The sequence below is a fragment of the Denticeps clupeoides genome, chromosome 3 (genome assembly GCF_900700375.1).
Source record: "Denticeps clupeoides chromosome 3, fDenClu1.1, whole genome shotgun sequence".
Taxonomy (NCBI): Eukaryota; Metazoa; Chordata; class Actinopteri; order Clupeiformes; family Denticipitidae; genus Denticeps; species Denticeps clupeoides.
Genome location: NC_041709.1, coordinates 25,257,822 through 25,282,495, shown reverse-complemented (window position 1 = coordinate 25,282,495; position 24,674 = coordinate 25,257,822). Strand labels below are relative to the sequence as shown.

Here is a 24,674-nt window from a genome sequence, read left to right as displayed (position 1 = left end):
ACAGGCCGGGTTTTGGCTGCTTGTCACTGTCTTAAATGGACGCTGACGATCACACTGGGTGTTGTTTCCCAGCAACCAGAAGGGAATACTGGACCCTTGTGGTGCTAAAAGAAATGTGCAGAGTGGAGGCAATTGATGCCATAGGACTGCTGAAAAATGCCGGAGTCATTTGCCAGCGAGGGCAGAGCGATGCAGGCTATTGATTGGGTGAATGATGTCCGCCTGCCAGTCAATTAGACAAAGTCAACCAGGCCGAGTGGCTGGCAGCCAGCGATCACTGGCATGTCCACGACTCCGGCGCCAAGGCCTTTTCCCCCCCATCAACCACTCCCTGCAGAGGTTCAGCTTTGCTCTCTGGCTCCCTCCTGTGGCCGCAACACGCTCGGAGCGTGTAGAATGCTGAAGAAGTAGTTGCATTCACGTATTTGAATTCCTTTTGTGGGTTAATAATTTGAGATGCCGGACTTCAACCTTTCAAGAGATGTCAGAATTAATCATGAACAGAAAACAAACCAACAAAAATCCCTTTATATGCGGTAATTATTTATAAAGTGACATTTTTCATGAGATGCATTAGTAAATTCAGGTAATTACTGTCAGTTTATTTCCCTATTACAAAATAATGAGAACAAAACATTTACATATTTTTCAGATTATTAGATTAATTTAAATTAGTTAACATGTAAAACAGTGCAGTTATTATATAACCGAAATTCTCTGTTCATCGGACAGTGTAACATTTAAATGTTAAATGTAACTTCTACAACATAATCATGCCGTTTAAGACATAGTTGACAACAGCAATTTATGTGCTTTATGTAAAAAAAATGTAATCGATAATGGCATCTTATCAGGTCTGCCCTGCATGAGTCAACCAGGAAGGCAAGAACGGTTGTGACTGTAATGGACGTGAATACCCAGACACACTTCCCCATTCCAGACATGACATGTCCCGGCCCTTATCACCAACCGGTGTCAACTATGTCCCGTTTATCTCCTGAAACTGCCGCCACAGTGTCCCAGATTCCCTGTAGGAGCTGTCATGAAATGTGGTAAAATGTTAACAGAAACCACGTCAGCTGCCGAGTCACAGGGCCAGTGTAAAAATAGCTGAGACATTAGCCGGGATGTCTTTGTGGCGCGAGAGACAATCGGGAACGGTTTTGTAGTGAGAAGAGTGTGAAGAACAGACAAAGCTTGGTGGTTCACGACGTCACTCAAGCATTTTAGGGGACTGAGCAGGTGCAGAGCCATGGGACGATCGTAACAAAAATCTGGGCATGAGCAGACCAGACACAATGCAGACAAATAAAATAAAACAGTTACATCTACAGCAGCTATTCCTTCATTTGGCTGTCTTTACATACAGCTCTGGAAAAAGATGAAGAGACCACAGCAGCATTTTCTTTTTCACTGCAATACACTACTGAATCAAGATGCACATTTTATACCAACAATTCAGAAAAAACACACTTTAACTTAGGAAGGGTTAAATAGGGTGAAAAAGGAGGGTAATCAGAGGTTTGGTGACATTTGGCTGAGCTGATCATCTAATCAGCAGTTAAAGAAGATGTGAAAAAGAGGTCTATGTTTTTCACCAAAATGTACACTTATAGACTTGTATTGGTTCCTTATGGTTCCTATATTAATTCTTACACATGTCTACCGGCTCAAGCAGAAAACAAAAGTATTACATTTTATTTTAATATTTCACCATTCAATGTTGGAGCTTATAAATTCCACAAGCTCAGTTTTTCGATCATTTGATGTGGGAAAGGTAAAGAAATATTAATATTAATTTATGAAAAGGTTTTTAGTTATTTCAAATTTAAAATAATGTTTTCATTCCAGAAAAACTGACATAGTTTAATTGTGTTCATATTATTTTTTTGGTTTATCATATTAGCAGAGTTGGTGACCCATCCCTTGCGTGGGTCACCAAAGGTCACTTTCGACCCAGACGATCTTTGCCTGCTCCTCCGCCACCACGTACTGCACCGTGTCCAGCAAGGACGTGTCGCTCCAGGAGTCCGGCTCCACGCTGCGGTACAGGCAAGGCAGCTTATCCAGGAGTGGCTCTTCCGCCCGGGAACATTCCAGAAGCTTTGCCTCCGTCAAGCCGTTCTGTCGGAGCTTGTGCCTGGAAAGCGGCAAAAAAAAAAATGCATTAATTTCTATTAATTTCCATGGCAACAGCTGCTTGTCAAAAGTGATAGTGGATTATGCCATGCTGTACCTCAACCTACGAACACTGCGCTCGGTGGAAGTGATGAAGATGATGATGGGGAAGATCTCAGCCCGGTGGAGACACCGCACACAGTCCAGACCCAGCGGCAGCACGCAGTGGGTCCCCTACATAGCAGAAGAAGCTTAAACAACAGTTTCTACACACAGAGACACAACAGAGGACAGCAAATCATGGGCTTATATAGCAATACAGCCCCCTCACCTGTTTCATGATCTTCTCCACCCCTTGTATAGTGTAGCAGCGGTGGGAGGTGGGCTGACACTCCTCCAGAACCCCGCCCTTCTCAAGCCGCTGAGTGTGTTCTTCTGAACTCAGGATCTCTGATGTGAAGAATCAACACACACCTTTAAAAGCACACCTTTGATGCTTGAATAATCTCCTAGGTGGTGGAATGAACCTCCACCGCTAATGAAGCTCGTATGGAAGTTGAGGAGGCATTCATGGAAATGACGTCATCAACACCAACCACAATATTCGGTGCAGACAGGAAGTCGTGTCAGTGTTTTTCCAGAAAAATAAAATATAGCCATTCGTTCTTCAGAGTCTAGCGTGATGGAACAAAAAAATTTTTTTACATCCATTCACCGAGCTACTGCAATGAAGTGAGAAGTGATTGTCATTGTGATACACTGCAGCACAGCACATGGTGATGCAACGAAATGTGTCCTCTGCTTTTAACCATCACCCTTGGTGAGCAGTGGGAAGCCATGACATGCGCCCGGGCAGCAGTGTGTGGGGACGGTGCTTTGATCAATGGCTCCTTAATGGTATCCAGATTCGAACTGATTGATTATGGGGCCGCTTCCTTAACCACTAGGCCACAACTGCCCCACTGCTTTGTATGTTTGGAAGCCATGACGGTCGGTGGAGATAATGTTTTAGGGTAGGGGTGGGAAATTCTCTGGGCAGAAACAACAAGAGAAACGGGAGGTTACCTTTCCCCTTATGACGTCATAAGGGGATCAATTTCAGATCCGACCGCCTAATCGGCGAAGGAGAATCACCAAAGCACTCTTTACACCTATCGTCATTTCTAGCCACTACAGGACCAAATGTGACAGAGTTCAGAATGCTATTTGTCACTTGGTGCCCTATATGATCCTTTTGATCCCCGGCTACTCACCAGGCTCACACAACTGGTATCCCTCCATCTGTGCCAGATGCTTGTGCAGGACCCTGCCGAGGACGGTGGGTAGGAGGAGGACAGGTCGGCACACGGGTGGGTAGTGGGGAGTGACCAATGTGTAGGGCATGAGGGCTACAGTGCTCCTGTGGGTGCTTTTATGCCCTACAGAAGAAGACGGATACAGACAGAGAATGAGATAGAGGCTCTTCACTCTCTATGCCAGGGGTGTCCAAACTACGGCTCCATTTTTAATTGCCCTGCAGCAACATCTATAAATATAATGCAATATGGCCTACACATAAAATTTGTTCTCAAGCGTATTGTACTTCTTAGCTTTGACACAAGGTAGAGCTTTTGCCATGTTCAAGCAAAGCTTCAGGCCCTGCCGATGTCCTGGGCCAGAGAGGTGGCTGGTGTTGGTTCGCGATGGTTCATGTGAGGGAAGACACCTGGAGGTACATGCCGGGAGCGAGAGGACGATGCCGGGAGGTCGCGTTACCACAAAGTGGGCCAGACGTGGGGCCGGATACGGTGTGCCGTGGACGAGCAGGAGTCAATGGGAGGTTGGTGCACCACCAGGTCATCTGGTACCACAGTTAGTAGTGGCCTACTGCCGAGCCCTGGGGTCGGAGAGCCTGGAGAGGAGACCATGTCGGCAGGCTGGCCGAGGTCACCAGTTCCGGCTGGAGCAACCCAGGAGATGACTCCGGAGTGGCATCCAGGGGGAAGGCGGCACGCTCCAGGGCAGTACTGGAACTGGACGTTGGGGGTTTGGACTCTGTTGTGGGGGGGGTTCTGCTGTTGTGGGTTTGGACTTTGCTGTTGGGGATTGGGGACAGCGAGGGCGCTGTACTTTGTTAAAGAGGCAGGTAATGTAGCGTTGGCAGCCAATAGGGCTGGTCTGATTAGCATAAGGGCAGTCTGGGGTTAGTGAGGTAAAGGTTGTACCCACCGTTAGGGTGAGTATTGGGGGATTTAGTGGGATGTTGCCTGGTAGTGGGGAGTAACGGGAGCAGGCAGGGGTTGTATAATGATCTTGGGTGAATGCCTCCCCTGTTGCCCTGCTGTTGACCACTTGTTAACCTGGTTGGTGCTAGCTAGTAAAAGGCTTCTTTGAGCTAATCTGCTGTGTCAAGCGTCTCTTCTCTCCCCATCACGGAGCCCGTCACTACAATATTTATTAATCATATGATGTAATGATATTGGGGTGTTATATCGGCTGGATCAGATTTTTGTGGGGGTCATGACCACCACCACAATTTACGCCTATGGATGACACTACAAAACCTCTAGTGGGTGGCCAAGCTATTGATGAAGTTTGGACACCCCTGTTTCAGACGTGCAAAAAAAAAAATCTAAAAACATAAATTCACCAGGAATCAACTCACTGTCATTACTCGCTGGAAGACATGGACATTTCGGAACCGAAACTTAAACAATGGAATCTGCCCATTCCAGATTGTAAAATTTAAATTTAGCTTGGGAATTAACATTGGCCACTTTTTATCAACTTCAGACTACCTCCCCTTGCCTTTATGTAGTTTCACCCATACCTCCCTGAGAGCATTTCACAGAGTCACTGCATTTACCGAACGGCTTTGCCGACCCAGGGCTGTTGTCTTCAACGCTGACCCACAGCGGGCTGCGCAGCTGCCGACCAGCGCTCACGATCCTCACTGCCTTCTGCTTTCCCTGGACGCGCTCCACCTGCAGAGCCGTGCGTGGTTGTTAATTATTACAGACTACACATGTTTCACGTCACAAAAGAATCTAACACTTGCTTGCCTTTCTGTGTGCTTTGTGCTGGAAAGTCATGTCTTCAATGGAACGGATCAGAAGGCGCTGTGCTCTGCAAGAAAGTCAGTAAAATGGCTGTTTCTGAAATTGTTCTTGAAAGACAATTTATGTGACAATTGAATGATTCATAACTCAGAACTCCTGCTACATTCACATTTACAGCATTTATCAGACGCTCTTATCCAGATCGACTTACAATCAGTAGTTAGAGAGACGGTCATCCCCTGGAGACACTCAGGGTTAAGTATCTTGCTCAGCGACACAATAGTAGTAAGTGGGGTTTGAACCTGGGACTTTGTGGGCGTCTGATCACAGGCGAGTATCTTACTCACTAGGCTACTACGACCCCTGAGTTAACCTTTATGTTCTTGCTTTAGTTCATGGGTCATAGTGAACAGTCATTGCTGTTTGATTTCCCTGTTTAGTTGGGAATTACCAGCCACTGTTTAAGTATCATGCTCAGGGACAAGAGACATAATTTCTGTGGACATACCTATAGTAGTTGGGAATGGAGCCACTCTTCAGGTCGAGCAGTTGGCAGGGGTGAACCAAGCTGGCCCACCAGGAGCCCTCACTGTTGTGGCAGGTGTTGGTGACGTGGAGGACGTCGTTGCATTTCACTGAGAGCCCGGACGCCAGCGTCACATTCACTCGAACGTAAAAGGAGTCACCTGACAAGATCTCACCGGTCTTCAGCTGCTTCATCAGATTGTCGTAGGCTGGACAGAGCAGTTCCACAGATTGAGTGGATAAACGTACTGATGTGGTTGAGGTGAAGTTCAAAGACATGGACTCACCATCCTGGTTTGGCCGGAAGGATACGTGGCAGGAGCCCCGGACCTGTCCTAGCGCCCACCGTGCCTCCTCCTGGGTGGTGTCTTCCAGAACCATCCGCATGGCACCCTGCTCGTGTTCATACTTCACCTGTGAGACACGTCAAAAGGCATGTTAGAGATCCAGTTCTTTAGGGTTTTTTCTGAGAAAGATTGTTGCCAGGGTTCATTTCTGTTCTTTGGGTGACTGAACTGTTTGAATAAATGCTGCTATACAAAAATGAAAGCTCAAGCCTCATATGAAAACAGATATCCATAGACTTTTCATTATTACTTTAAAGGACGCACAGATTGATCAGTATACCTCCAGTATCTGGGCTCCTGGTATGACACCAGCGGCGTGGGCTGATGAGCCCTCGGTGACCTGGTGCACGAATATTCCAGTCTTGTTCCCGCCAATGACCTGGATTTGGCTCAGCAGCGCCTCCCCCTGGAAGGTGAGGACGAGGATGCGGCCGGTAATGCGCAGAGCCTGGGGTCGTGAGCGCACAAGGAACAGGTTCGCGGCCTCTTGGGACGCAGGGCTTTACAACAGGGTTACATGTTTTAAAAAGATTAGGATTACAAGAAAGATACACAGGTCATAAAAATGATGGAATATGAAAATTACTCTCTTAATTTTAATCAAATTACCTGGTAAATGTTAAGGTTAGTTAGGAACCAAAAACTTACATGTCCTAACATTTATGTTTTAAAAGCTAGAATTACAATAGCAAATTAAGTTTAATAACAAACTAGTATTAGATAAGGTAGCTACGTCATATTAATTTAGATTTCTCATTGTAGAAGATGTTTTCAGTTGATGTATATTTAGCTAAGTCAGAAATTTAACACATCTTATTCATGAAAGTTCATTTAGCCTTTCATAATAGAGCACATATCACTCAGAGACATTACGGTAGTAAATGTGATGCTGTATTGCACCTGGACCACTAGTTGGCACCAATTGACAAGTGTGCTAAACTCTCAATGTTTTATAGGGTCCTGATCACTCTGCTTCTAAACAGGAAGCAGCTGTGGGTGATTAGAACCCTGTTCTGTGCATGAGCTGATGACAAAGTGAAGTGATTGTCATTGTGAAACACCACAGAACAGCACACGGTGATACAGCGAAATGAGTCCTCTACTTTTAACTATCACCCTTGGTGAGCAGTGGGCAGCCATGACAGGCACCCGGGGAGCAGCGTGTGGGGACGGTGCTTTCATCAGTGGCACCTCAAACCTTCTGATTATGCAAAGAATTGCAGTTATGTTCATAAACGTGTTGAACCTGTACCTGTCAAGATTGCAGTTGTCTTTGGAAAGGGCAGGAGGAGCTGTAGACTTCACTCCAACGTCGTTTTCTGTTCATGAGAAACCGTGTCTGTTACAATGAGCTCAACAAGTTGATTCAGGGATATTGTAAAAGCAGCCCAGTACCTGAAATGACGACAAAGTCGCTGTCCATGTCTTGGAAAGAAAATGGACAATCGTCTGAAGCATCGTTGCTATGGAGAGAGGGAAGGAGGAAGTACAGCTTGTTTATATCGCACACTTTCACACCTTTTCATTCTACCACATTCGTGACAAGAACCGGTCTGGGCAGTAAGTTTAGACGACTGTTTTGTTGTCTGGAGCGATCAACTCGTACATGCACTTTCAAAATGCTTTCCTATGTCTGCATACTTATTTGCCTTTTAATGGATGCTTTGGTGACACTATAAAGTACAGATTTTTGACTGGTGTTTAGTACATCAACTAAGTCTTTCCTATTGTGGCAGAAATAATTACACAAAAAAAGACATATTTTTAAATAAAATGTTTCTTTGCAAATGTAATCTTTTTAAATTAGATTAAATCCTACTTTTTAAATATTGGCAACAACAGAACATTTTGCAGTGCAAAATGAAATCCTATTCATTCTTGAATTCTCCTTTCTAGCAAATGGTACAGACCAAAAGAACGATGGGAATGGAGAAGTGAATGTCCTACAGTGTACACGTACGTGAAAAGCAAGATTAAGCTGACTGTGGAAGAGTCTGCCTAAAAGAATGTGCTGCTGGCGGTTTTTACATGATTAAAACTGGTGTCCCGGCCGATTGAAAGACGCAGAAACACACAACTCTCAAACATCATCATCTGTCATCCATAAACATGGCACTCTGGCCTCACACTGACACGAGACAACAAAGGTAAATATAAAAGATGAAAAATGATTAGGACACATTTATACTAATAATCACAGGTGAAAACAAGGTAAATTGGGCCATCATGAGGCAAGGCAAATATAAAAATCCGACCTGGAAACTTGTCCCATTGACATTATTTTGGCCAAAGACATTTCAAATTAAAGTATGCTTAATTGAAACCCCACCCCATGAAATAATTTATTCTGAGCTATGTATTTTCCAAGCCTCTGGCATGTTCATTAACGTCATTCACTTGGCGTGTGACATAATGACAGGAGGGGGTTTAAATAGTACACAATGAGGAAATACTGTCAATCTTCCCTACAGGCTCCTCCCCTTTTAAAACTTAGTTTATAGAGACATCTTTAAAGAAAAATCTTTCCTCATCTCTAAAATACAGATAACTAGCAAGCTGTCACATCTTCTTCTATCTGGTTATTCCTGTGAATACAGCAAAGCTAAATACTGTGACAGTAGTGAAAATGACACGCTTGGCTTAATATAATGAGCACACAGCCTTAAATCCATACGTACGAACTGGAGACTGTTTGATAATGAATGGTTAAGAAGGCTACCTGTCTTCATCATGGTCCATCTCACGTCTGCGGAGGGACCTGGAACAGGGTGGCTCCACGTGGTTGGAGCGGATGCTGCTCAGGCACCCATCAGACAGCTGCCCGCATAAAAACACAGGTGAATATATTTTTTGGTGTAAGACGACATCACTTTTTCTGAAGTATTTTGAAAAAAAGGGGAAACAACGTTCTCTCTCACCTCCAGGTCTTCGGGGCTGATGGCGTCCATCCTCCTCAGCCGGGAACGAGGCCGAGGGCTGAGGTAACCGCAGTCACAGCTGGATTCATGGCTGCTGTTCTCCCAGCTGAACTTCCTGTCCTGTACAGAAACAAATCTTTATGTTTGTCATGCCTTGGTTATCATCTGGGTGTAATACTTTTAAATGTCCTCATTCAGGTAGTCTGGGCAGGTAGGAATGTGATGACAAAATGAGACAAAGGTGATGGGAAATCTATGAATGCAGTTATGTGGCCCACCATAATAATAATCGACGTAACCATATAATGAGTAACTCCATCGCAGCACCAGCCTGGGTTCAAATGAAGGCAACTGGAGTTCGTTAGATCCCTTGAAGACCTTTCACTTTGTCAATTCTAACTGGAATATGGGAGTGTCAAGCTTGTAAGCTGTTTGTTGTTGCTTAATAAGCTGATACTACCTGTGAATCACCCTCCTCAATCGTCAATGAATTCCACGGATGAGAAGAGAAACGTCTTCGAGGAACTAAAGAAGTCCAGTTGCCTCCAATTGAACCCTTTTTGGACTGAGAACCTTCACCAGGTTATGTCAGTCGTTACATTCAACGTATGCGCCACCAGAGAACGGATTAAATTTCTCTTCAAATCACTGGTGCTGCTTGCTGGTTTTATATCTTAAGTACGAATGATAAATATACAATTTACAGCAATAACCAGTCACTTTGATTGTGTGTTTTGAATCATGCATGCCAAACAGTACATTTTCAAACGCAAATTTAAGAACGTCACTGTCATGACAACCACAAGAAAACAAGTAAACAAGGGAATGGATGAGAGACTCCGCCCTGCCTGCAACAGGTTAAACAGGCTTGTTAGAATAATGCTGGTTTATTTATTAAACCAACATGGTGTGTTATGACTTTTGCTCAAAATAAATAAATCAACAATTGATCAATGTTCTTACTGTTGTTCATGGTATATCAAGCCTTCGGCTTTAAAATAAATCAAATGAATTGTATTGTTGTTATTACTGCTGCAGTTGTTTATAATGTATGTCCATTTGTAGCTTTTCCCTCAAACAGTATAATCTGTGCATATAATATGTCTTATAGGTTAGCGTGTAATTCATTTGCATTGTAGTAATATAATTTCTACCAAAACAGTATACAGTAGATCTGGTTAGTCATGTTGGGCTACTATTCATTTTGAACACAATAAGAGAGGTTTATTAATTCATTCATTCATGAATTCTTGGGAATAACAGATTGTTGATTGTCTAATAATGGTGAATCACAATCTCTCACTGCCAACAACCCAGCACGCACCACCATAACAGATCTTTATGAAGCTCGTAAACGCTTGTCTCGCACATCTGAAAAAAGAGCACATCCGCATGCTCCACTTCAAGCATTCGGCACTCCAGCCCAAGTGAACACGAACACGCTCAGAAGATTTGGAAATACCCCAGGAGATGATTATCTGCTGGACACGATGCCTGCGGTGAGCGCCGCTCTGTATCCATCTTCACGTTGATGGATGACGTGCGACGTGACTGGCTGTTTATACTGAGAGCCTGTTAATGTTCACCGAGGTGATGTGGCTCCCGGCCCTCTGTTTGGATTGATACGGAGCCAAGGTCATGTTTACTTTCATTAGCTCTTGTTGCAAGTTCATACTATTTATTATTAAACTGATAACAAAAACTAGACAGTTGTTTTAGACGGACCAATGCTCATTCAATGTTCGTTTATTCACATTACAAAAACGAAATTGTTTAAAATCTGTTGTTAAATGATGCCCCTAAGACGTGTTTTATGTCTGCAGCAGAGTATGTGATGTCCAACAGAACATAAAACGAAACCGTGGATTTGGAGAATCATACCAACCCCAAGTGTGAGAATCTTTAAAAATGCAATTCAAATTTTTTGAGCTCCACTGAACATGACATCCAAATATCCACTACCTGGGACGCCCTTGCTTGATTTCAGAGCCATCACAACTCCCCTGTGTCCAATATGCCACAGTGTTGTGTAGAATTTTATATGAATATCTCTTCAGTTGTCATTCTACCCCTTTCCTTGAAACAAAAATGGCTGCAGCTGATTGGCCAAGTCTCGCTCCATGAACTAAATGACACTCCTGATATAAGCTATGGGTTTCTATCTGTGCGTCCACCTCTTAGTCCACCTCATCAGTCCTTTTCTGTGCTGCCCCAGTTGGACCCAGAACAAGTGAATAATAACCTAGATGCAGCAATCCTGAGCATAGTCACGATAAGAACATTAGTGTCATGGTGAGAACCCACGGAGGAACCCACCCTTGACTTGTCCCTGGCTCCGCACTCTGCACTCCGAGCTCTCAGGGTGAAGACCTTCTCCTGCAGCTCCACCAGTTGCCCCCTCAGAGTGTCCTTCTCAGCCAGACTGCGGGCAATTTGGGCCTGGGCGTCGTCCCTGGAGAGGTAGGCCTGAGTGAACAACACAAACAAGACAACAGTCAGGACGTCATTTCCTACAGCAAACCTGGACACATTCATGCAGGGTCATTCAATACGTGCTTCAAATTCGACCCTGACAGAAGGAAACCCCAGGAATTGTTTCCTGATACCCACCCTGGTGTAGATTTTCACCCTGGTGTAATGGGACAGCAATTATGCAAGCCAGTACCAACAAAGCACTTCAACGCTGTCACGGCATGGGGCCTGGCGGGTTGCACACTGACCCGGTCTCGCTCGGCCTGGAGCTCCGACATCTGGCTCTGGAAGACGTTGCTCTTCTGCTGGTACATCTCGCAGTCAAGAGTCAGCTTCTGGACCTGCAGGGTCAGGCCCTCCTTCTCTTCGTACATCTGAGAGTTGGAGGAGAAACAGCGGCCATGCAAGTGAGGCAAATACGGTGAGAGCTGCAGGCTCCTCCACTTTTCTAAAAACACTCGCTAACTCTTATATAGTCCAAACACAACAAAAAATGTCATTTTTCCACATCAATACACAATTCAATGAAACACTCTTAACAACGCTCAAATGATAGCAGTCTTGTACATTGTCTGTTTTTTTACTGTATTTTTATATAACATGTACATTAAGAATAATAAAGCAAATAATAAAGACGTGAAAGATAGAGAATAAAACAGGTCGCTTTTTTCTGTAAGACAAGGGCAGGCACATTAGCAGGCACAAACCATTCTGCAACAAGTTTCAACATAAGGCTATTACAATAACTGTTTATGTACACTTACAAAAAAATGAAATAATATTCACTGAACATTGCTTGTGAAAGAGACAGCTGTCCATCAGCAGGGTGTTGGACACCCTCTAGAAACATGTAAACATTGTATTGTGCACTTATCACCTTGATAATCTCATAAAACAAAAATGAACCTCATAAAATTGTTGTGTAAGACAAAGACCCAGCTGGATGTTTGCGTACTACAAAGCCTGCACACACATTTGTATACTTTTTATTTTTCATATCGCTGTATATTTATAACCGACCTACCAACTGGCGGAGAGAGCTGTCAAACAGGTTTATGTTGGAATCTATTCAACGCTGAAGAGAAATAATCACAGAATCTCATACAGTACAACGTAGTTTCATACAGGAAATCATAGTTTTTGCTCAGTAGCAGTATGAGAAGTGTCGTTTTTTTTTTTTGACTGAGAACTATACTACAAATTACAATAGGCTGGGCAATTTGGCCAAAAAAACCTTCCCATATCGTTCAAGTTGATTTTTTGATACATCTTTATCAGAATTTTTTCTGACAGCAGAAATGGTAAACAGTTTATTAACATATAAAACCATGACTATCACTGCCCTCCTCGACTCCGTGTTCAGCCATTTCACTGTTTGTTTTTACTCACATGGTACTGCGTGCGTTGCTTCAGTATTCAGGCACCTCAGCAGCCACGTGTTTCCATTTAATAGTAATGTAAATTAGAGCTGGGGTAAATTGTTCATTTTAATTGTCATTTTCCAATGACAATGTCGCCCCTGGACAGAACGAGGCAAAATAAAATACACGAAACATGATGTTACCTCTTCTGCCTCTCTGACCAGCCTCTCGTTCTGCTGGCTTATCCTCCTCAATTGGTCGGCAAGCTCAGACCGTCCATCCCGAGCCTCCTCCAGATCCTGAGCCAAAATGTCCTCTCGAGCCTGAGAAAAAAACACAGTTGACCTTTAGCCCCTAAATAAAAAAATTATATATATATATATATATATATATATATATACACACACACACACACACACATACGAGAATATATATAAAATTTACTATTGAACACATTACAATAAATGAACACTGTTTTTTTGTGAACATTCACAAATCCATTCAATGGATTGTGGGTGTGTTTGTAGTGCAGGAAGCACATGAGCAGCAATCACTAGTTGTTTTTCTTGCGACAAAATCGCCACTGAATTGGTCATTGCATTTGCATAAATGGATTTATTAGGCCGGTGCTTGCTCAGTGCGGAGCGTCAGACCCACTATTCCTTTCGCCGGCGCACGACGTCACCACATTCAAACTGAATGGGAAGCGCCACATGTGACATCTTCAAAGGGCACATGCTGGCAACTCTTTTTCCCACATTTCTCTCTGTAACAGCGTAAAATATTTTTTTAAATAAGTTTTTTAGTCTTTAGCCTTTAGTCACAACCAATCCTGATTGATTCATTACAATTTTTTAAACAATTGACAAAGCTAGTAATTAAATATGCAATTACAAGACAGTTCTGTATTATTATTTGTTGTAGTACATTGTTTACAGGTCTGTCCTGTGCTATTATGTTTCCTGATTGTTTTCACCTGTGTCTGCCTGTATTAAGCTGCCCTGTTTGTGTCTATTCGTGGTTGGGTCGTTGTTTGTTTCCCCTATCGTGTGATCATGTATTAAACCCCTGTTTCGTGACATTTGTGTGTGCACATGTATCTGCAGGGTTATGCGGGCATCGGTCTTTCACTCACTGGCGTGAACGTCTCAGCCTCCATCAGTTTGCATTTCAGGGTGGAGATCTCCTCCCTGAGCTTCTGGGTGTCTCCGAGGGAGGCACAGCGCAATGAGAGGCGCCGCTGGAAGGCAGTCTCTTCCTGCGTCTTACGCAGCTCACACTGCATCTGGTACACCTGATGTCCACATACACAGACGGTCAGACCTTGCTGTACGACCGCAATCTTCGGTAAAAGAGCTAAACGTCTGATCAAATTTGATGTTCTCTAATGTCTACTTCACCCATCTGAATGCTTGAAATCTGCATGATTGTCTTGGTAGTGGGCGTGGTCAGGTTTAAAGCCCCTTTCACATACAAAACCTGTTTTACCTGTATTGTGTAAAACTTTTATTGAACTTTCCTAATTTAGCAGTTGTCTACTTATTTTGGTTATTTATATCTATCTGAAAAATGCATTCTGAAAAGACATTTATTAACCCTGAGTGTTCAGGGGGACTGTCCCTGCAACTTCCGATTGTGAACTCTGGATGAGGTTGTAAATATAAATGTTGTATAGCACTCAAGGAGGACAGAATTGCTTAAAATGTGAAGACTTTTAACATGGCTGTATGGAATAGTCATATTTCAACAGCTGATAACTGGTGAGAACCTGCAGGTTGAGGTCCCGGCAGCGGATGGCGAGGGCCGACTTCTCGTCCACGGCAGCGGCGTAGCGCACATACAGGTCACACTTTTCGTCCTTGAGCTTGAGCAGGTCGCGGTGCAGGCTGGACATGTGGGTGCGCATGCGGCCGTTCTCCTCCTGCAGCCGCAACTGTTCCTCACGGCGCTCCTCGGCGCAGCCTTGCTCGGCCTCCAGGGACGCACAGTGCTCCCGCATGCGGCCGCCCTCCACCCGCGCCTGCTGGAGCTCCTTCTGCATGCTGCTGACCGCCCGCACCAGGTAGTCCGTCAGCTCGGAGTACGTGATCACACCTGGACGCAGAGCGGAGGGGGAAATTTGAAAAATGTCAGTACGATGAGGCATCAATATAACACTTCAATCAGACGCAAATATCTAGCAACAGCTTTCGCAGAAATCACAAGGAGGCAGTAAAAAAATCTATTGGCCTTGTAAGAGATTGGATAAGTAATCCATGTTCATACAGTTCATTTGCAGTGAGCTCCTCCCTGCCTGTTTTCCTCTGAGGAATTTCCGAATTCGTTCTGATTGAACATATCAGGAGGGTGGCGGCACTCACCACTGAAGCCCGAAGGTTCAATGCTGGGCTTACGTCCGGTGATCTGGGTGTAGAGGTCGGGGTAGTGGATCATCAGGCTGTCCAGTAGCGCCACAGCTCCATTACGTCCCCGAATGTGCAGCAGGTCCAGCATGTGGCCTGGAGGATGGAGAAAGCTGGTCAGGCTACCACAAAAATCTGGTCCATCCTGGCCCCTTTCTTCCTGTGATCCATGTTGAGTCATTTCCAAATGGAAATCCAAGCTGGCTGGATACAGAGGTTCTAGTAAATTCCTCGCTCTGATGCTAGAATTACCAAGGAACCTCTGGAGAATGCCATGGTATTCTCCCACAATTAATACTGGCTCTGTTAAATTCTGGGTCTCCTCCTATCGTACAATTCCCCCATTGCCTTCGCAGGCCCCAGAATTTATCGGATCTTCTACTCCCCCACTTCCGTTCTCGGACGTCCCTCATCTTCCCCCACGCTAGAATGTGACATTCAGCGCCCTTCTCAGTCCATGGACATCTTCCAGAACCTCCTAATCGTTCACCTTGAAGGCCTTGAACCTTTAAGTAGCCCTATGTAGAGTGACCGAGGGTCTCTTGAGTCTGATCTTGATCGCAGTCAGCTATCAAATTATAGACCAATATCCAACCTTCCGTTTATATCAAAAATCATAAGCGCATACCTAGACAGCAACAATATCCATGAAGTATATAAATCGGGATTTAGACCTCATCATAGCACTGAGACAGCACTGGTTAAAGTGGTTAATGACCTGCTGTTGGCCACTGATCAGGGCCGCATCTCGCTGCTTGTCCTGCTTGACCTGAGTGCAGCGTTTGACACTATCGATCACGCTATTCTCCTTGACAGGTTAGAAAATGTTGTTGGGATTAAGGGAATAGCCCTTGTATAGTTCAGATCATATCTGTATCAGTTTGTGGACATCAATGGTGATTCGTCTTCATATAGTAAAGTACAGGGAGAGCAGAATTATTAGGCAAATTAGTATTTTGTCCACATCATCCTCTTCATGCATGTTGTCTTACTCCAAGCTGTATAGGCTCGAAAACCTACTACCAATTAAGCATATTAGGTGATGTGCATCTCTGTAATGAGAAGGGGTGTGGTCTAATGACATCAACACCCTATATCAGGTGTGCATAATTATTAGGCAACTTCCTTCCCTTTGGCAAAATGGGTCAAAAGAAGGACTTGACAGGCTCAGAAAAGTCAAAAATAGTAAGATATCTTGCAGAAGGATGCAGCACTCTTAAAATTGCAAAGCATCTGAAGCGTGATCATCGAACAATCAAGCGTTTTATTCAAAATAGTCAACAGGGTCACAAGAAGCGTGTGGAAAAACCAAGGCGCAAAATAACTGCCCATGAACTGAGAAAAGTCAAGCATGCAGCTGCCAAGATGCCACTTGCCACCAGTTTGGCCATATTTCAGAGCTGCAACATCACTGGAGTGCCCAAAAGCACAAGGTGTGCAATACTCAGAGACATGGCGAAGGTAAGAAAGGCTGAAAGACGACCACAACTGAACAAGACACACAAGCTGACGCCAGCAAGGTGGAGGTGGAGTACTGGTTTGGGCTGGTATCATCAAAGATGAGCTTGTGGGGTCTTTTCGGGTTGAGGATTGAGTCAAGCTCAACTCTCAGTCCTAGTGCCAGTTTCTGGAAGACACCTTCTTCAAGCAGTGGTACAGGAAGAGGTCTGCATCCTTCAAGAAAAACATGGTTTTCATGCAGGACAATGCTACATCACACGCGTCCAAGTACTCCACAGCGTGGCTGGCAAGAAAAGGTATAAAAGAAGAAAAACTAATGACATGGCCTCCTTGTTCACCTGATCTGAACCCCATAGAGAACCTGTGGTCCATCATCAAATGTGAGATTTAGAAGGAGGGAAACCAGTACTATGGTTGCTTCTGCACGCAATGTTAATGGTGAACAGATCAAAACACTGACAGAATCCATGGATGGCAGGCTTTTGAGTGTCCTTGCAAAGAAAGGTGGCTATATTGGTCGCTGATGTCACGACTACGGACTTACGGGGGAAGGAAGCGCAGAGGTTTGACATGTTGGGAAGGGGTTTTTATTAACAAATAAACAATAAAGAAACACAAATAAAGACTGGCGCGGTGGCCGAAAACGATTTAACTTAAATAAGGAACTAAAACTAACCCGTAGGCGTGTGGCGATTGCCAGAACTCAAATTATAAGCAGTGTTACCAACTGAAGTTCACGAAAATGCCAGCGACCCCGAACGGGCGAAAACTTCCGGCATTTATGGGGCGTCAGGATTGCATTCCGGTGTGGAGCCCAGCTGCAGGCAATCCTGACAGAGCCCCCCCTCCAAGGGCTACGTCCTCGGAGCCCCAACAGTACCATCAGTGGAGGCGGCGGGGCGGACGGCGGCAACCACAGGGCTCCTGCCCTGCTGTATCCTCCCCTTGGAGGACCCGGTCCTTCGGGCTGGCTCCCCGGCGTGGTCAGGCGTGGCGGCCCCGGTCCCTCGGGCTGGCTCCCCGGCGTGGTCAGGCGTGGCGGCCCCGGTCCCTCGGGCTGGCTCCCCGGCGTGGTCAGGCGTGGCGGCCCCGGTCCCTCGGGCTGGCTCCCCGGCGTGGTCAGGCGTGGCGGCCCCGGTGCCTCGGGCTGGCTCCCCGGCGTGGTCAGGCGTGGCGGCCCCGGTGCCTCGGGCTGGCTCCCCGGCGTGGTCCCGCTTGGCGGCCCCGGACCCTCGGCCTGGCTCCCCGGCGTGGTCCCGCTTGGCGGCCCCGGACCCTCGGCCTGGCTCCCCGGCGTGGTCCCGCTTGGCGGCCCCGGACCCTCGGCCTGGCTCCCCGGCGTGGTCCCGCATGACTGCCCCGGACCCTCGGCCTGGCTCCCCGGCGTGGTCCCGCATGACTGCCCCGGACCCTCGGCCTGGCTCCCCGGCGTGGTCCCGCATGGCGGCCCCGGACCCTCGGCCTGGCTCCCCGGCGTGGTCCCGCATGGCGGCCCCGGACCCTCGGCCTGGCTCCCCGGCGTGGTCCCGCATGGCGGCCCCGGACTCCCGTACCTGCACACAATAATCAGGGCCGATCCATCTGGGTACGTGTGGGCCCTGTCTCCACATGTCCCCTCTGACACGTCTAGTGTCACCCCCTGCACCGCGCAGGGAGATTGTCCCAGAGCCTCCGGCAACTGTTCCAGGCACCCCAGGCTGGTGCCTTCTGGGACTATGCAGCCCCTCTCGCTGCACGGCCCTGGTGCCAAGGGGGGGGCATTGCCAGACCATCCGGCTAGCCCCTTCTGCGTCCGTTGGGACAAGCAGGCCCTCTTCCTGCCTGTCCCAGCTGGGTCCCCATGCCTACCCGGGGGCTCTATGGCGCTCCACCCCTCTGGAGGCAGACGCAGGCCCATGCCTGGCCCGCCCTCCTCACTGGCTACCGGAGGACCCAGCTCCATCGCTTCCCCACCTCCCCTCCCCTCAGGAGGAGTCCCCAACCCGAACTGCACCCCCCCAAAAAATTCTTTGGGGGAGCACCCCCCCCGGCTGGACTTAGGGGTACCTTGGGGCTTGTCCGCCTCGCCTTGGACCAGCACATTCGGGTCAGGAACCTCCTCCCTGGGGTTCGGCTCCGCGGCTGGGTCGCCATCTGGTGGACACAAAGAGGGGAAGTGGGGGCGACATACGGACACATATGCCACACAGACACACACAGACAGAGACAGACAGAAGAGAGGGTCGTCTGGCTCCCTCTCTGGGCTCTCCGGGACCTCCTCAGGGGGCACAGCCAGGATCTCGGGAGGAGCGACCTTCTCGTCGCCCACCAGTGCTGGGTCTTCTTGCCCCGGATCCTGACTGGCACTGGATGTGGTGGAGGGGCAGAGTTCGATCCCTGGCTCAGGCCGATCAAACTCCGCCCTCAGTCTCTGTTGGAAGTCCCGAAAACTCCTGTCTGTCTCTACCTGCTGCCAGAGGGTTGTGCTCCAGCCCCATGCTGATCCAGTCAGACACGTGAGGATGGTAGTGATCTCGTCTGTGTCTGCTGCCCCACTGAAGGGTCCCGGGACAATTGGGCGGTCCCACACTGGGCTGGGCACGTCGCTGGAGATGGTGGTAGGTGTGTGGTGTGGAGGGGGGTGGACGTCTTCTCCAGCAGGTGTGGGCGCTGGTGCTGCGCTGCCATTTTGCTGGGGAACGTCCGGGCAGAGGGAAGGCGGGTCGGCGACTGGAGCAGGAATGGAGGATTCCCTGCGAGGCAGTCCCGGCAGCGCAGTTGCTGGCTGGCGACCTCCCGTTGCCCTCTTCCACCAGCTTTCCTCACACTGCTGGGAGGGACGTGGGTCTCCACGGACCTCGTGACGATCCTGGATGGGCGCGATGGGCGGAGCCATCCCGGCACCGACTGCCCAAACGGCGTCATCCTGGTCGTCGTCCGTGTCAACCTCGTACCCCCGGAAGTCACATGGGTCATCACGGACGCCGCGATGATCTCGGACGCGCACGCTGGGCGGAGCCATCCCGGCACCGACCGCCCACCGAAAATCCACGTCATCATCGCTTTCGTCATCCGTGTCCTCCCACCGGTGACTCCAAGGGTCGTCCACCCTGCGGACATCCTGGACCCATGGCGCGATAAGCTCCCATGGGCAGTACTCTGGCCATTCGGGCTGGAGGCTGCCCACCTCCTCGCTGGAGGAACGCCGCCGTTGTTGTTGCCGCTTCTCACCCCCCTGGAAGTGACGTGGGTCCCCACGGACCTTGCGACGATCGCAGACTGGCGCGATGGGCGGAGCCCAACTCTCGTCTCCCGTGCTCTCGTCGTCGTCCGTGTCATCCCAGTCCACGGGGAGCCTTGCCAGCAGAGCGCAGAGTTCTTGGCTCGACATGGCGAAGATCGTGGGGGTCGCATCTTCTGCGCTCGCTGCCCACGTCACTTCCTCGCTGCTGCCGACGCCAACGTCCTCGCTCCGCCCACTCACCCGCCGACGTTGTCGCTTCCGGGTTTCGCGGAGTTTCCCGGGGGTGACGTCATCACGCGGCGCCGCGTACCACGGCTTCTCGGGGAGAAAACGCTCCACCAGAACGGGCGGCGCGTCTCTCCCCTGCCGTCCGCGTTCGTCGCGCCGGGCTGCGTCCTTCGCGGCGTTTCTTCTCCTCTGTTTTTTACCTCTGCGCTTTTGGGTGGGTCGCTGGCATTCTGTCACGACTACGGACTTACGGGGGAAGGAAGCGCAGAGGTTTGACATGTTGGGAAGGGGTTTTTATTAACAAATAAACAATAAAGAAACACAAATAAAGACTGGCGCGGTGGCCGAAAACGATTTAACTTAAATAAGGAACTAAAACTAACCCGTAGGCGTGTGGCGATTGCCAGAACTCAAATTATAAGCAGTGTTACCAACTGAAGTTCACGAAAATGCCAGCGACCCCGAACGGGCGAAAACTTCCGGCATTTATGGGGCGTCAGGATTGCATTCCGGTGTGGAGCCCAGCTGCAGGCAATCCTGACAGCTGATTTGTTTTTGTTTTGTTTTTGAATGTCAGAAATGTATATTTGTGAATGTGGAGATGTTATATTGGTTTCACTGGTAAAAATAAATAATTGAAATGGGTATATATTTGTTATGCACAGTAATAGTCACCTGCACACACAGATATCCCCCTAAAATAGCTAAAAATAAAAACAAACTAAAAACTACTTCCAAAAACATTCAGCTTTGATATTAATGAGTTTTTTGGGTTCATTGAGAACATGGTTGTTGTTCAATAATAAAATTATTCCTCAAAAATACAACTTGCCTAATAATTCTGCACTCCCTGTAGAGTTTGGTGTTTCACAAGGCTCTGTCCTAGGTCCGTTACTATTTTCCTTATACATGTTTCCTCTAGGTGACGTCATTCACAGATATGGTATTAGCTTTCATTGCTACGCTGACGACACACAGTTGTCAGCAATGCCAGAGGAAAGGCAGCAGCTGAACAGAATAGAGAATTGTCTGAAGGACATTAGACAGTGGATGCTTACCAACTTTCTTCTGTTTAACCCTGATAAGACAGAAGCTCTCGTACTTGGGTCTCAAGCAACCAGACATAAGCTGACTGACTACATCATAATTGGGAGCAGATCCTTCTCTTATAGAGCTCCGCAGTTGTGGAACGGCTTGCCGGTCAGTGTTCGGGACTCAGACACAGTCTCAGTGTTTAAATCTAAACTGAAAACACGTTTGTTTTCTCTGGTCTTCTGTTAAAGTCCCAGACACAGTGTCAATTATTACTTTATCACATAGTCACCCTGTTAGACACAGACAGTGTTAATTACCCCTTAGTTAGGCTGTCCTAGTTAGGGTTCGGGGCCACTGTTGCATAAATATACCACCATAACCACATATTTCAGTATCAGTCGTACAATGCCACCGTCTGCCGCTGCTTCTGTCTGTTTTCTCCGAGATCAAGAGCACAGACTACTGGCAGACTCCAGTGAAGAGACCAGCAGATAAATCCTGGTTCCAGACAACTGCTAAATGAGGACTTGGCAAGCCACCACCACTGTAACAACTAAAGCGTCAGGGATCTTCAAATAGACCAGTAGCATCATAATGGACACGTATTTTTCTCCTATTGGACAATCACCAACCCTGCACTGAAACCACTCTACCCTGGAAGGGGGTCCCTCTCTGTATCACCAATTCCCAAGGTTTCTTCCTTTCTTTTTTCTCTCTCCTAGAGTTTTTTTGTGTGGAGTATTTCCTTGTGCGCTATATAAGAAATAAATGTTGTAGTTGTTGTTGTTGTTGTAGATGTTTCTGTTGAAATGCAGTTAAATTTATCCTGAAATAATAAACTGGCTATTACTAAGACGAGATAGTCAAGCAAATGAACAGTAAACGTGCTGAATGATTTACAGAGCTCAACAAACGATTCGTTGATAAATCTTTTTTTGGATCAGACGTCTGTATAAATCAGGACCAAAGGCCCTGGGTCTAATAAAAAGGTCTGAATGGCACACAATCAAAAGTGGCGATACAATGCCGTGCTCCGGGGCTCCTCCTGCTTACGGGAAACACGATCGCATTCGTTACATAACAGCACTAGAACTTGCAACATTTCACATTCCTTTTAAAAATCCTTTTTACAGGTAGTCAAGGGCAAGAATCTCAGCGATCCACATCTATGTATAAAAAAAATTATGTGGTTGCCAGTGGCCTGGTGGGGAAGACACTCACCCATGAACTAGAAGACCCAGGTTCAAACCCCATTTACAACAAAACAAGACCCGGAGTGTCTCCAGGGTCTGTAACTGCGGATTGTAAGGCGCTCTGGATAAGGGCGTCTGGTGAATGGTGGAACTGGTTTAATGGTTTAAAGTGTCTGACATAATGCTTAACAAGACTGATATGTTCATAATGTCACCAACAACTAGGACAATTTATGCATTTGATATCATTGTAATGAGCATGTTTTTACGTTTGATACATTTACAGCATTTAGCAGACACGCTTGTCCAGATTGATGTACACCAGTGTGTTGTACTCCATATCTTACCTGCATAGCTAGACTTACATTTACATTTACGGCATTTAACAGACGCCCTTATCCAGAGCGACTTACAATCAGTAGTTACAGGGACAGTCCCCCTGGAGCAATTCAGGGTTAAGTGTCTTGCTCAGGGACACAATGGTAGTAAGTGGGATTTGAACCTGGGTCTTCTGGTTCGTAGGCGAGTGTTTAACCCCACTAGGCTACTCCCACCCTGGATATGTTGCGGTGATGGCGCTCACTCGTCCGCATGCTGCGGTTGGTCAGCTGGTGCGAGTTCATGACCTCGTCCTCGTCGATCTCGCTCAGGACGCGCGCCTGCCGCAGGTACGGGATGACGGTGCACGGGCGCACGCGCAGCGAGATGCGGTGCCGGTGGTCGTCGATCAGCTTCCACAGGTCCTCGCCGTCCGGGTCCTCGGGGTCCATGGCGGCGAGCGCCTTCTACGGAAAACGAATAATAGTTCATCAATAATAATAATAATAATAACAATAATAATTGTGAATAGTTATGCGCGTGGAAGTGAATACTCACGGAGCGTTTCTTTCTCCGCCACGCTCACGCACTTTGCCGAAACACGCTGCGCTCAGTGAGGCTTTATTTCCTTTTTCATCTCGGCTGAAGGAGTTTGTGGAAATTGCCTGTGGGGAAATCATTACGTCTGCCCCGCCCGTGGGTAAATAAATACCTTTCTGCTTCCTGGAAGCCCGCGTTGTCGCCTTTACCCGCCGACAGGGGGCGCAAGAGAGAGGCGGCTCGCAAATACATCAGCACGATTCATTTCTGTGTGCTCTGTGGAAATTCTCAATATACCAGAACATTTCAGATATCTTGTCGACATCTTGCTGTTTCCATTTTTCTGTCCAGACTGAGAAAATACTTCCACTTGTTTAATGAAGCAATCGTTTTAAAGCAAATTTAATATGAAATTATTATGTAATATATGTGCAGTAGGTTAATTCAGGTGAAGCTGTATAATCCACGGCTTTAAAAAATTACTCTGTGAATCTTAAATCTGCCCAATCTGGAAACCTCCTGGACAACATCATGCATGGCGTGGATGTTGCTCAGATTTACCCCAAAGCAGTCAGGTTTTTAATCTTCACCTCATAGTCAGTGTGTTGCACTCTGATTGTAGCCCACACCTTCCGATTATTGGCCCTGTTGGCTTGCGTATTATTAGTAGTAGTATTATTACTAAATACTAATGCTTTGCCGCGCATGTTAATTCATGTCATCTTGAAGCTTACAATCTGATGCGCTTTCTACGCGGTTTTCTCATTTTTATCCAGTGGCCAAAAAACAGCACTGGAAATGATAAAATGATTGTCACTTGTGACTGTCACTATAGAGTCAAAGTTGTGCCATCTTTAGCAACCTTATGTGGACTCCCAGAATTCCCCTGCTCACATCTGCTTGATCTTTACACTGATGCTCAAAGCCCTGATCTCTCCCACACTCCACCTCAACAGACCTCCACAGTGGACTAGATAACGGCTAATCCTGGACATGAAGGACCCAGGGAAATCCAGAGCTGACCAGCGTTGGTTCCTCTCAAGGTATCTTTCCTCGCCGCTGTCGCTCTGGACTTACTCACTAGGAGCCTTGAGCGCTCTGTAGGCATGTGCAGATCCTAAATATCCATACTATCGATACCAAGTTGATATCAGTATTGAATCGCTATATTTCGCTCTACTTTTCTACTACCACGTTCCAACTGAGAGTAAAAGTGCTGGTGGAAATACTGCTCCTCACTAGTCAACGCGACCCAGTGACGTCACAGAGAGGGGCGGCGCCAGACGGCAAACCCCGCCTCCCAGCAGGTCAGTACCTAAGAAAACCCCCACCGATACACCCCACCCTCACACTCACCCCCAATAAATTCTCATAGTTCGACATTCAAATCATATTTAGTTTTGTAAATAGTATCAACATTGTAAAAAGCAATTAAATACAAATAAATAATGACTAACTGACTGAAATAGTTTTCTTTAATTTTTTTATTCTCTGG

The 24,674-nt window shown here is 47.0% G+C and overlaps 1 protein-coding gene across 1 annotated transcript; it reads right to left on the bottom strand.

Moving 5' to 3' along the window:
* Nucleotides 1-522: 522 nt before the first annotated feature.
* card14 (caspase recruitment domain family, member 14) lies at nt 523-24,404 on the bottom strand. The gene is made up of 21 exons (XM_028972852.1): nt 23,198-24,404; nt 22,905-23,106; nt 15,140-15,277; nt 14,548-14,873; nt 13,915-14,073; nt 12,983-13,102; nt 11,667-11,792; nt 11,263-11,412; nt 8,947-9,066; nt 8,748-8,845; nt 7,424-7,491; nt 7,281-7,347; nt 6,309-6,528; nt 5,969-6,095; nt 5,665-5,890; nt 5,160-5,223; nt 4,964-5,081; nt 3,372-3,536; nt 2,450-2,568; nt 2,237-2,352; nt 523-2,140 (listed from the first exon to the last, which is right to left on the bottom strand). Exons 2-21 carry the CDS (start codon nt 23,089-23,091, stop codon nt 1,936-1,938), a joined length of 2,919 nt encoding a protein of 972 aa, XP_028828685.1. The 5' UTR covers nt 23,092-23,106; nt 23,198-24,404; the 3' UTR covers nt 523-1,935.
* Nucleotides 24,405-24,674: the final 270 nt, after the last annotated feature.